Source organism: Gekko japonicus, unplaced genomic scaffold (genome assembly GCF_001447785.1).
Source record: "Gekko japonicus isolate JY-2015 unplaced genomic scaffold, Gekko_japonicus_V1.1 scaffold1846, whole genome shotgun sequence".
Lineage (NCBI taxonomy): Eukaryota > Metazoa > Chordata > Lepidosauria > Squamata > Gekkonidae > Gekko > Gekko japonicus.
In genome coordinates this window covers 327,142-340,897 of record NW_015168707.1, presented here as the reverse complement: position 1 = coordinate 340,897, position 13,756 = coordinate 327,142, and the positions used below count along the sequence as shown (strand labels likewise).

The 13,756-nt window shown below is 47.1% G+C and overlaps 1 protein-coding gene across 1 annotated transcript in view; it reads left to right on the top strand.

Annotated features, from left to right (window-relative positions):
- Positions 1-13,756, top strand: part of PTPRO (protein tyrosine phosphatase, receptor type O) — a gene marked incomplete at its 5' end in the record, with an annotated part of 101,965 nt that overhangs the window by 39,962 nt on the left and 48,247 nt on the right. Inside the window, 3 exon segments of the mRNA XM_015415533.1 lie at positions 1,995-2,127; positions 5,395-5,515; positions 8,273-8,341. Coding sequence (XP_015271019.1) covers positions 1,995-2,127; positions 5,395-5,515; positions 8,273-8,341 — 323 coding nt within the window.

Below are 13,756 nucleotides of genomic sequence, written 5' to 3'. Positions count from 1 at the left end.
GATTATATCGTATGAACCGGTTGACCCCTTTTGCTCATGCTTTTGAGGGAGAGGATTACATAAGTTCCTCTTTTTCTGCTGTGTCTTAATTTAGGAAATCTCCCTTGACTTTGGCACGAGCAGTCCCGTTTGCACTATGACATGAGTCACGTTGTTGATAGGTACAAAGCCAAAGATTGGTCACGGTCCATTGTGAAATCTCCATGCTTTGTGATTCGGCTTGGTCGTTTCACCTACCACCCTGTTTCACCCCCAGACACACCATCTATGGACCCATTGACTGACCAAAACTATGTTCTTGCATGCGGCTTGATTCTTATGAAAGAAAATACAGGGATGGGTATGGAGCAGTGTGACGGATGGCCTCTAGATTGGCCAGGCATTCCAGCAAATTCCTATGGGGGAAAAGGCCGATACTAAGCAGCATCAGGCGATGGGAGGCTGCAGAGAGTTAAGTGGAGGGAAAGTCTGTCATTGCCTCTGATAGGGCTTGGGGAAGCAACAGAGAAACAGGGAAAGCCACTGGGGGATAAGTTAGGTAGTTAACTTCTCCTGGTGAAGGAAAAGAACTCAATACATCTACAGAATAGGTCCATAGGACTCAGGGGGCTACGAAGAGGCAGGAATAGGGCAGGTATCCTGTGTTGCCTTAGGGAAATAGTGGATTAGTGACTTGTGAGGGGACTGAAGGAAATATCTCAGGAGACAAGCCAGCCCCGTTTCAATACACGTTGATTCTTGGGTTTGAGGAAAACGTTTGTTTTAAAGCAAGAGTTCTGCTATCCTTGCTGTAAATAACTGGTAATTTGTTACATTCCTTGCCTCATCCGCCAAGCCACTAAGCACTGAGCCTTTCTAAAGAAGAGATAAACTTATTTGTGTGTGTGTGTGTTGTGAACAGAAGCTGTTGATGTGAATCACTCCAGGAGAAGGGCGGGGGGAAGGCATTAGAAATTACCTCCAAAAGACTGCAAAAATGATGGTGATATTACAGCTTGTGATGCACCTTGACCCAAAATTAAAACAATTATTATGGACATGGAAACGTCGCATTCAGATAAAATATGAGTAGGCTGGCCAGCCCCCAGTTGGGGCAGGAAATCCCCTGCTTTTCTGGGCTTGGGTCCGCCATTGGCCAGCTGGCCATTGGTGGAAACCCCACCCCCCAAAAGATGTCCCTCATCAGTGTCGTTGACACAATGACATCACTTCCGGAAGTGACATCATCACATCGGTGAAGTCAGGATGATGCTCTACTTTTTGGGCAAAACAATATGGTTTGTAGCCATTTTTACCATAGAGTTTTGCCCAAAAAGTAGAGCATCGCCCTGATGTCACCAATGCGATGATGTCATTTCCGGAAGTTATGTCATTGACTCAGTGATGTCCCTGCCCACTCTGGGGCACCCTCCAAATCCCCGTGCCAGCAGCAGGTAAGGACCTCGCAAACTTAAATATAAGTTCCCCAGAGAGCACTGAAATCTGGGATGCAACATCGCCTGACCCTTCCTGGCCCTAAAGAGGCCAGGTTGACAACAACTAGGTCTAGAGCATTTTCGCTAGCTGCACCAGCATATTGGAACGAGCTCCCTAGTGAGATCCAGGCCCTGTGAGATCTCCAGCAATTTCACAGGGTCATGAAGACGGAGCTTTTCCGCCGGGCTTATCAGTGAGAGCGATGGTATGCCAGCCAAGCCTGCCGACCTCCTAAGACATGTATTTTGTATAAGTAGTTAACAGTGTGGTCGAGGTCCAGTCGTAATGATTTACCGAACCACTTTTATTTACATTTATTGTATTTATGTAAGTTGTTTTATGGACTAATGTTTTATCTATGTTGGTTTTATTAATGTTGTGAGCCGCCCTGAGCCGCTTCGGCAGAAGGGCAGGATAAAAGTTGAATAGATAAATAAATAAATAAATAAATAAGTAGGTTATCTTTGAACTTCATGACCCCTTCAGTTCTAACTGGGATTTACTCCTGATACATTTAGGAACCTGTGACTGTTTCTTCACATGTAGTGACAATCTCCAGCCTTTCACCAGCAACATCCTACAACTGCAGCGTTACCAGCTTCAGCCACAACAGCCCCAGCGTCCCCACCTTCATTGCGGTCTCCACAATGGGTAAGCTGGATTCCAGTCCTTTGTTTGCCCCTCGGGGTCAAACTAGATTCCTGTGGTTGTATGCTCCTAAGCGCCCAGGCTGACTCAATCCCGTCAGATCTTGGAAGCTAAGCAAGGTTGGCCGTGGGTAGTATTTGGATGGGAGACCTCCAAGGAATACAGAGGCAGGCAATGGCAAAACCACCTCTGGATGTCTCTTGCCTTGAAAACCCTACGGGGTCGCCATAAGTCAGCTGTGACTTGATGGCAAAAAAAGAGGGCTTATATACTACAAAGTACAGAGGTCCTGAACATGGTGCCCTTGGGTACTCTGGCATCCGCCAGAACCTTTCCTGGCACCTGCCAAGCATTTTTAGAAAGTGGGTGGAGCCAGGCGGAGCTTTTTCCCAGCAGGGCTTTCGACTGGCCATTGGAGATCTGCTGCCACAGCAGAAGGATCTTCACGGTGTGCCTGGAGGTGTATGCAAGAAAACATTTTGAAACAATATGTTCATTTTAAAAGACATCCTGTTAAAAAACAACAACAAGCTTCTGGCTGAAATGCTGAAGAGTCACTGCTGGAGTTATGTATGACCCGGTATGCCTTCTGCAGCAGCCATTTTGTGGCTGGGCCCACCACCTTGTGTCAGGATTCCAAAAGGACCTGCAGGCTCAAAAAGGTTGAGGCTCACTGCTAAAGAGCATTTCTGATGACAAAAGAGTGTTTGTCCTTGGAGGAGAGGAGGGGCTATTTCTGCCTAGTTCCTCTTCCATAGCACCCCCCCCCCTTTCCTCTTTAGTTGCTTAGTGAGGATCTTCCGACTCCAGGAGCAAAATCCAGGGGAATGCTCTGGGATGCAACAGGAGGAGAAGGTGGAAAATGCCCACTCTAGCCACGCTCTGCTCGCAGATTTCCTGCAATAAAAACCACCGTTTTTGATAAGTAAACTGCAGCTGCATGTAGGGTTGTTAGACCACCCGGTGGAGGTGGGGGTCCCCTGCTGCCAGGCCCTGCCTCCCAGTTGCCAATCAGCTGGCTGGTGGGGGACCTACCAGTAGAAAGAAGAAGGCCTAGGCCATTTATCCAGTGTAGCACAGGAAGTGACATCATCACACCAGTGATTTCCAGGCAACAGTCTGGTATTTGAGCAAAAACTGTATGGTAGAAGCCGGTTTTACCATAGAGTTTTTGCCCAAGTACCAGAGCATCACCCAGAAGTTGCTGGCATGATGACATCTCTTCCCGTGCAAGGCCAGTGATGTGGCCTAGGCCTTCTTCTTTCTCCTGGTAAGTTTCCCCCTCCCCTGCTGGTTGCCAAGAGGGAACTGTCAACATTAGCTGCATGTGACCTCAGTTTAGGTTGGGACAGCACATGGAGTGGGGAGGGGGGATTATTCCTTCAGTCTTCCAGAGTTTCACCCAGCGCCCGTTCCAGGTTTTGAAGGACCATGGACAGACTCTGTGTAGGTGTCCCATCTGTCCAACAGCAGGCCCCCACATACCTTTCGATTCTCCCATGTGCCCCCCATTGTCACCCACTCATATAGGGTTGTCAGGTCCCTTTGAGACGCCGGCAGGGAGATGGGGGGATGCTCTGGGAGCCAGAAGCGTTGCCGCTGACTTACCAACGTCACCAGAAGTGACATCACATGCCATGCCTACTTCACTTCTGGGAGACATAAGCACATCTATGGTGAAATTGGCCTCAAACCACAGAGTTTTGCTCAAAACCCAGAGCCTCACCCCTTGACATTGCCAACGTACCAATGTCACTTCCAAGTGATGCAGGCATGCAATATTGCTGTTTGGGGGGATTCCCTCCCGCCAGCCTTGTGCCCACAAAATTGAGGGATTCCCTGCGCCCAATGGACAAATGTCAACCCTACACTCGTATGCCCTCCCAGTGGCCATGCTCAGTCATCTGCACCACCTGCATACCTTTCCCCTACATCGCTGGCTGGTGCAGGCAACTAGGGTGCTGCCGCCATGGCCCCCTGCAACATTGTCTCTGTGACTCCCCTGCCTTTCCTCAGAGATGCTGGGCATTTGGGACCAAGGGTGGCAGAGCACTTCAAGCAAACAGATGGGGAAGGGCATGCAGACAGGTGGCAGGGGAGGTGCGTGGGTGGGGGGTCACAGCAGTAGTGGGCCCCACCAGGAGCCCTTGGAGCTGCCTCATCTCAGGTTATACTGACGCCTATCAAAACTGACCCAAAACTGACTCACTTTCTTCCCAAAAGAACAGTTTCTGTTTCCTTTTCTTCATTCTTTCTCATCCTCCAGATCTGTGTATTTTTAACCAAAGCTACAGCTTCCTCAACGGTAGAGGCGTCTGGCTTGTAAAAATGCCACTGATGCAATTCTTTAGGAAGGAAAGGTTTCAAGGGTATTTTATTTCTGAATTCTTTAGGAATCTGGCTGACATTCTGTGATGGATAAACGTTTCCTGTCTGTGTGCACTTTCCCTTGTCTTAAGAAACTATCAGTGGCATCCAGAAGACAGATGAACCTTCCATTTAGAAGGGTGAAGCAGATGATGAATTTTGGGATACCCTTAAAGGACAGCAACTTAAGAGAGATTTACAGTGTTTACCCACTGACTTGGAAGGATGTAATTCTGTTTTATCACCGGATTTTGGCTGCCTTTGGGGAGAGGGAACATTTGAATTTGTCTTGGGCTGCCTTTGTACTGAGGGAGACCTTTTCCAGACGGTTTCTGCTTATCCAAATCCACCTGCATTCTTCCCTGTTAAAAGAACTACCAAGACCCAGTTGCTGATACGTTCCATCTTAAACTTGCTTCTTACTGAAAGAATGAATTGGGGGATATTCTGGGGGAAAGTTTGTATAAGCAAATGTTGTTTCCTAGGGTTACTATATTTTGAAAAGCAAAAAAGAGGACATACTTTATGTGCTTGGGGGGGGGGGAACAGTGGTAGGGCTTCGAGTGTCCTGGCCCCACTGGTGGACCTCCTGATGGCACCTGGTATTTTTGGCGTGGTTTTATGTCTTTCCTGGCTGAAGGAGAATGTGGCTCACTCCATGTTCTCATACCTGTGTGCACATTTCTGAGTTTTGATTGGGTTTGGCATGCCAGTGTGTGTATACCACTCTCTGAAGATGGGGATAAGTTATCCACGTTTTCACATGTGGAGCTACCCTCGGAAGATCCATCGTTAGCAGAAATTAGCCCACTCAGAGGTAGTCCTTCACATGTTCTGGTCTCATTGTAGTAGCTCTGGTATCTTGTGCTTTCATTAACCCAGCTCCTGTGTTTGTGCCTGCAGTGACGGAGATGAATCCCAACGTGGTGGTGATCTCAGTACTAGCCATCCTGAGCATTCTTCTGATCGGGCTGCTGCTTGTAACTCTTGTAGTCCTTCGGAGAAAACATCTACAAATGGCCAGGTAGGTCAACTGATCTTCTGACGCCAGTTACGGTGGAGTAATTGGGTGCAAAGGCGAATGTCATGTTTCATGGAGCCCAGGGTATCTGTTGAAGGAATATGGCTACAACACAGTCAGTTTTAAATGAACTCTTCTTCCTATCCTCTTTTTAAATTTTATCTTCATGGGAGGCAATAGGAAATGAATTTATTTTTATACATTTAGCTGTATGAATGCATGCAGAAGAGCAGTGGTTAGGAAACTGTGCACTAGTGTGGTGTAGTGGCTAGAGAGACAGTCTACGAACTGGGAGATCCCTGAATCTCAACCTTGCAATGGAAGCTTACTCTCTCAACCTAACCTATGTCATAGTGTTACTGTTTGGGATATTTGGTTAATACTGGCTCCGGTCACATGGGCAGAAAACTGCAGGGGGGAAGCGTGGCTGTTTGCCCCGGGGCAAACTAACACGCGGTTAAGGGATCAGACCTCCCGTGGAGGTTCCGTGGGAAGGGAGAGGTGCTGATCACAGGACGATCCTGCGCACAACAAAGAAGCGCGCGGTGCGGCAAACGGGTGTTTTTTTTCGTGTACACCAAAAATGCGCATGCTCCGTTGGGTGCTTGTGCGCATCCACGGAGACTCGGGAAAAAAAACCCCTTGTTTGCAAGGGGACATGGGCGGGCGCCAGATGCCACCGGAAACGCGATCAGACGCCCGCCCTTGCCCCGCAGTTTCCGGAAACTAGTACCTCCGAGGTACTAGTTTTTTGCAGCGCGGTTTCGGCGGGAAGCCTCGGTTGAGCCACGGAAGCGCTACGCTTCCCAGATGTGCCGGTGAGATCACGCCCGGAAACTCCGCCTAACTTCCGTCTCTCTAGCGTGGCTAATGTTCTGTGTGACCGCAGTCATAGCAGAGTTTTGCCAAGTCATAGAAGCGTGATACTGAGTGCAGGAAATAAAACTCCCAAGATGTATATTGCAAAAAAAGGGTAAACTTACATTTATTCAAGGAGGTGGAGGTGGAGGAGGAGGAGGAGGAGAAGATTGGATTTGTACCCCATCCGTCACTTGGAATCTCAGAACAGTTTACAATCTCCTTTCCCTTCTCTCCCCACAATAGACACCCTGGGAGGTAGGTGGGGCTGAGAGAGTTCTGAGAGAACTGCTCTTGAGAGAACAGCTCTGAGAGAACTTGTAGCTGACCCAAGGTCACTCCAGCAGCTGCATGTGGAGGAGTGGGGGAAGAAAACACAGTTCTCCCAGTCCACACTCTTGACCACTACACCAAACTGACTCTTGGCTTGCAAAAAAAGTAGATCCAGATTCACATTCAGGTTGCAGTCGAAAGGAGAGAGAGAAACCTAAGCTAAAGGGTACTTTCCCTGTGACGAATGGCCAGCTTGTCCGGCATCATGTGTGTGGGAGTATGAGGGCATTGTCTCTACAGGAGAGACCTGCAGAGACATGTGTCTCCATGTGAAGCGATAGATCTGTTTGTAGCAGCAGAAAAGAGCAAGAGTCCAGTAGCACCTTAAAGACTAACAAAATTTGTGGCAGGGGATGAGCTTTCATGAGTCACTAAGTAGACAGTGACTCACAAAAGCTCATACCATGCCACAAATCTTGTTAGTCTTTAGGGTGCTACTGGACTCCTGCTCTTTTCTACATGTGGAGAGTGAGAGGACAAAGTGAGAGAGGAGGGGTCAGAGGGCAGCTCCTAGGTAAAGACGAAGAGAGGTATCCCAGTCAAGGAGATAACACCTGTACACACTTAGAGTGATGTAGCGCCCCCTAGTGTCCAGGCGTGCTGTGTCACTCACTCCAACATTACTGATATAAGGATAGATGGAGAAGGGAAGAATGATGTGGTAAGATCCTTTGGGTCCCCACTGGGGAGAAAACTGGGGTATAAATGTCTAAATAAATTAAAAACTGATCTACTCGCCCCCTCGTTTTGTGACAGTCTTCTTTGCATCTCTGTCACTGCACCATATGGTTGCATCCTGTGGACCAACCTGCACCCCATTTGGCAAGTTAAATCAAACTGGTGTTTTTGCAAACATTGCTCTGCGCAAGGAGTCACTCCATAAATGAAAGATTTTCAGGATTAGGACCCGTTATTCCCTTTCAATCGCAGCTCTAATTTTCTCCTTCCTTTCAAGGTTAGGAATCTATGTAATTTCATTTCAAAGCATCACTTAAGGGGGGGGGGAGTGCTAATTGGTTCCCCCTGCAGACATGGCGTTTTATTAACCAGGATGTATTTGATGTACATTACAAATTGCAGGTGAAACATGCACACTTGGAGTAGTAAATTGGATTATGCATGCTTTGCTCCTCTTATAAGTACAGCTGTGAAAATACGGGTAATGCCTCCCACTCTTCTCCATTTTATTAGCAAACAATTTGTATGACGGCTTTTGCGATGTTCCTTGCAGGGTCAAATGCATAAGCTAAAGAACGACAGAAACAGATGGAAAGACAGGGACAGATGGAATTTAGCCACAGTTTGCCTCTAGTCATTGCTCCTGCCAAAAGCTGCAAAACACACCGTAATAGCCTCCTGAATTTAAGTATAATATCTGTCTAGGGTTAGTCTCAGCTAGCTAGGCATCCAAAATATGGGAGCAGGACCTCCCTTCCTGGATCAGTATGTTGATCTACAGAGCAGAAATGGTCCAGTATCTCTTTCCCAAGCCCCGGGAGACGGCTGTTGAGTTTATGCTGTCATGGCTTTATATCTTCCGGTAATAACCTTGTGGACTTCCTAAAACAGGGAGTGTGGAGCTGGAACTTTTGTCAATTTTGCTTCACTGGAGAGAGATGGGAAGCTCCCCTACAACTGGTAAGCATTCGACCCCCTAAAACCCTATTACTTCTGTGCTGTCCGCCCCTCCATCCATCCATTTCACTGTATTACTCCTGTTCCATATCCTTCCCTCCCTTGCTTGCAGCTGCTGGATGACCTTGGGCAAGCCATAGTTCTGTCAGAGCTGTTCTTGAAAAAGCAGTTCTCTCAGAGCTCTCTCAGCCCTACCTACCTCACAGGGTGTCTGTTGTGGGGAGGGGAAGGGAAAGGAGTTTGTAAGCCGCTCTGAGACTCCAAGCGAAGGGGGGGGGGTATAAATCCAATCTCCTCCTCCTCTTCTCCTTCTTCTCCTTCTTCTTCTCCCTCCCCTGATCTTTTTGTGTAAATATTTTTGATTGCACTCTAACTAGTGAATATTGGGAAATGGCTATTGGGATTTCAGCTGCTGCAATTAGACTGGGGCCTGTTCCACATACTGACCTTACTCCTGATCTTCTGTGTGGTCAATCTCCAAGTTTTGGAATTGGCTTGCAAAAAAGCATTTCACACATGGAATCAAGCTGACTTGCAATCGGCTCGAAAATAAAATTGTCCTATAAGTGCTCTTTTAAAAAATCACAAAAAGCTGTCGAAATGCCATCGTTGACCTTACATGGAAAAAATGAGTTGTGGAATGAAAAATCAGAAACACGGTAACATGATTGTATATCCGAGGGTAAAGTACACACGTGGAACAGGCTTTCATTTGTTTTCCATTTGTTTACATAACCTAAAATGATTTCAGTGGGAACATCTATGTTACCCAAAAGGAGAGCAAGAATTCAAGGTGCCAAGAAGGGTTCAGTGTAGTTCTAAAAGGCGCCAACAGAAGTTGTTTTTCAAATTATTCTCCATGTCAGATTGGATATCCCAAATCCCTAACATTCCAGACTTTTTAAAAGTAGCCCCATTAATGCCAAAGTTTCGCTTCTACCCAAATTCATTCTCCTCCAGTGAACTGTCTTAGCAATCACTCTTTTCTTCCATGGTCCATCTGTCCTTTTTAAGCATTGCGTTGATTAGTTAGTAGCTCAAGGTCAGGCCTTTTATGGCTGTTTGGAGTGAGGAACTGTAGCATATGATAGATGGCTGTCCCCTCCAGAGCAGACAGATGCTGTGATTCCTCTCCCTCGACACATTTTATAGGTATCCTAAAGCAATGAAGAGCTGCAAGTTTGATCTATAAACCCATTAGTAGCACCGCAGAGATATATTTACACTCTGCGATGAGAGAACGCTTTATGGATTGCCCATTAATGAGCCTGTTCATCTACAAGACCAGCTGGTTGTTAATTTCTTTCACACCGCGGGGCAAAAATCAGGGTTACTGTAGGGGTGGGGGTTGTTTAACTTGCAATGTGATGTTTGCAAGCCCCCCCCCAAGTTCTGCTTTGGGTGCAGGGTTGCCAACCTCCAGGTGGTGGCTGGAGACCTCCTTCAATTACGGCTATCTAAAGGTGATAGATAGATAGAATGCGGTGGCTCAAGTGGTTAAGACGCTGAACTGCAGGCTGTGGAAGGTCAGTAGTTCAGCAGTTCAAGACCCGGGTGCCGCAAGACGGGGTGAGCTCCCGTTTCTAGTTCCAGCTCCTGCCAACCTAGCAGTTCGAAAGCAAGAAATTGCAAGTGGATAAATAGGGACCACTTCGGTGGGAAGGTAACAGCGTTCCATGCGCCTTGGTGTTTAGTCATGCCGGCCACATGACCACGGAGAAGTCTGTGGACAGCGCTGGCTCTTCGGCTTGGAAATGGAGATGAGCACTGCAACCCTAGAGTCAGATTCGACTGGCTTTCGAGCAAGGGAACCTTTACCTTTACTAAAGGTGATGATCAGTTCCCCTGGAGAAAACGGCTGCTTTCGAAGGTGGACTCTATGGCATTGTATGCTGCTGAGGTCGCTCCCCTCCCCAAACCCCACCCTCCTCAGGCTCCACCCCTAAAATCTCCAGGTACTTCCCAACCTGTAACCGGCATCCCTATTTGGGTGCCTTTTCCTTCATGAGTGTACAACTCTTTTTATGTAAACTATGAACACTCAAAGCCATTCAGTGTGTTAGAGATTCAGGAAGTGATTAAACCTCCACAAAGCCTAAATTCCCGCTCCAAATTCCAGGCTGTTCCTGTACTGCAAGCAGCCAAGATAGCCCAGGTTAGCCTGAGCTCATCTGAGCTTGGGTGCTAAGCCGGGTTGGCCACAGACAGTACAGGCTGAGAGACCACCAAGGAAGACCGGGGTTGCCATGCAGAGGAAGGCGATGGTCAACTACCTCCACTTGGCTTTTACCCAGAACACTCCATGGCTGTGGTCACCATGAGTCGGTTGCAATTCAGTGACATATTTGTCTTCTTCACTACATGAAAACCATTCTAAAGAGCGAATGTGAGGCGGTGCTAGGCTATTGCATCATCTCCTACTTTTAAAAAAATGTTAATAACAGTTTCCAGGTGAGCAGGGTCAGGATTGGGGCAGCAACACTGGTCCCTTTTTTTTTAAGACCTTTCTTCCTGCATCATTTTCTCAGTGCAAATCACAATTCACTGGGCACCGTAGGTGGCGGGGTTGCCAACTCCAGGTTTGGAAATACCTGGAGATTTGAGAGTGGAGCTTGAGAGTTTAGGGAGGGGAGGGGCCTTGGTAGGGTATAACGCCAAGCACTCCACCTCCCAAAGCAGCCCTTTGCTCCAGAAGAAATGGAATAAATAAATAAATTTTATCCAGGGGAAGTGTTCTCTCTTGTTTGGAGATCGGTTGCAATTCCAGGAGATCTCCAGGTCCCACCTGAAGGCTGGCAACCCTAACATGTGGTGATCTATCGGTACACGTGTAGCATCAAGAACAGTGTTTGACTCCGGTGGCACCTTTAAGACCAACAAAATTTTATTCAAAGTGTAAGCTTTCGTGTGCTCACATACTTCCTCAGATACAGTACACATAAGTCAGAAGTTGAACAGCAAATCAGCATACAACAAATCAAGATGTTTTAAGAGATGCAAACAGGAATAACAAGCTTAAGTTTATAAGGTCACCATTGTTTGGATTTAATTCTGGGGGGGGACAGTGAAGCAAATAAATGTGTCAAAATTGGAGATAGATGTGTAAATGTATCCTTCTTAATTGTAGAGTGCTAAGAGTAATTAACTGAGACTTTGGGGTTTTTTTTGTTTTTGCTTTCTAGTCACAGCCGGCCCATAGGGTTTTCAAGGCAAGAGATGGTCAGAGGTGGTTTGCCATTGCCTGCCTCTGCATAGGGACCCTGCTCTTCCCTCGTGGTCTTCCATCCAAGTACCAGCCAGGGCCGACCCGGCTTAGCATCTGAGATCTGACAAGATTGGGCTAGACTGGACTATTCAGGGCATGGCAGGATAAGTGACAGCCTCCCACAAAACACCCTTCCACCGGAGGGAACTTCTTTAGGTTCCATCATTAATGGGCTGGCCCGGAGCTCAATCATGTCTAAGTGTGTGCAAAAAACCACAAAAACAGTTTTTTTGGGGGTTGGATATATTGAACCCAAAAATATCAGTATTTCCTAATATTCCTAAATCCCAATAATAGTATGGTATTCGTATTTGGTATATATTTGAGATTGTTGAATTTCTTTGTCTCCATTATACCCCATGAGGACCATTATAGTCAATGGTCCTCTTAGGGTATAATGGAGAATTTGGGTGTATCTGGGGCTCTGTGGGGGCTGTTTTTTGAGGTAGAGGCACCAAATTTGCAGCATTGCTGCTGGTGCTTCTCCTCAAACCCGCCCCCCCAAGTTTCAAAAAGATTGGACCAGGGGTCCAATTCTGTGGGCCCCAGAAGAAGGTGCCCCCATCTTCCATTGTATCAAATGGAGGGGGGGAAAGGCATTTAAAAGGAATGCAGTCCCTTTACATGCCTTTTGCAAGCCGCAGCTGAATTCTGAAGGCATTTAAAGGGCTTGCGGTCCCTTTAAATACCTTCTCCAAGCTGTGGCTTCTCCCAGAAGGTTTTTAAAGGGACTACAACTCCTTTAAACACGCTAGCTATCTGGTGGCCCTGAAAAATCCCAAATATTTTTGGGATTTTTTAGGGTTCGGCGATATCGGATAGCCAGATAAATACCCCAGCTGATATCCAGCTAAAAAAATACCCCCAAAATACTGGTAGGGTATTGGGAGGGGGTTCAGCTTGGATAAACTGAATGCACACCCCTAATCATGTCACAATACTGAGGTTGAGTAAGTTGGCTGGGGACAAGATGACTAAGCTGGCCTGTAGAAACTGTAAAACTTGGATTTCGTGAGGGAAAATAAGAAAAGCCATTCAGATTCTAGGGGAAACTTCACCCTACACTGCTTCTCTGTTTGTGGCTCACCCATTAAGAACTGGTTTGAAGACGCTGAGAGACTTTGAAGCGCTTCTCTGATTTTTATGGGGCTCTTTCCTGATGACAAGAAATGCAAAATTGATTAGACACAGGCGCTCAGACGAGTCTTTTGATCATAAACTCCCCCCAATGAATAAAAGCCACTAGTGAGCCCTGCAAGTTGGGATTCAGCTAATGAACAAAGTAGAAATCGGGCTTCACTTCCTTTCCGAGGCGCCAGAAGCAGATAGCCAGACGGGACAATCATTAATCTCCTGGGTAGGAGGGGGGACCTTCTTTGATACTGAGGCCGTATTAATGGCACCAGAGGCAGAAGATCAAACAGACCAGCTAATTAAAGATCCAGACTTGAATAAAGTTAACAAAACCCCCCGAAAATGAAGAACTCGATGCTAGGAACAGACTTCCGCTTCTGCAGAGAAGTCTGGTTTAAGTGGTGCAGCAGTGGACCGGAAGCATTTATTTGAATGCACAAACCATGCACAACTTTGCCCTGGCATCCCTTTCCTGCATTTCAGTCCCTCAAGGAGCAAAAGAAGAAGAAGAAGAGAAGAAGAGATTGGATTTATACCTTGCCCTTCACTTGGGAGTCTCAGAGCGGCTTACAAACTCCTTTCCCTTCCCCTCCCCACAACAGACACCCTGTGAGGTGGGTGGGGCTGAGAGAGCTCTGACACAAACTGCTCTTTTTCAAGGACAGCTGTGCCAGAGCTTGTGACTGACCCAAGGTCACATCACCAGGTGCAAGTGGAGGAGTGGGGAATCAAACCCGGTTTTCTCAGATTAGAGTCCGCACACGTAACCACTACACCAAACTGGCTCCAAAAGGTGATATATGCAGCATTATCACCCTTTCTGTTCAGGGAGTATAGGCTGGCCCAGGATGGCCTTATCTCATCAGATCCCAGAAGCTGAGCAGGGTCGGTCTGGCTCTTTTTGTAGCAGGTACTCATTTGCATATTAAGCGACACACCCATAATGTAGCCAATCCTCCAAGAGCTTACAGTAGCTCCTGTAAGAAGAGCTCTGTAAACTCTTGGAGGACTGGCTACAT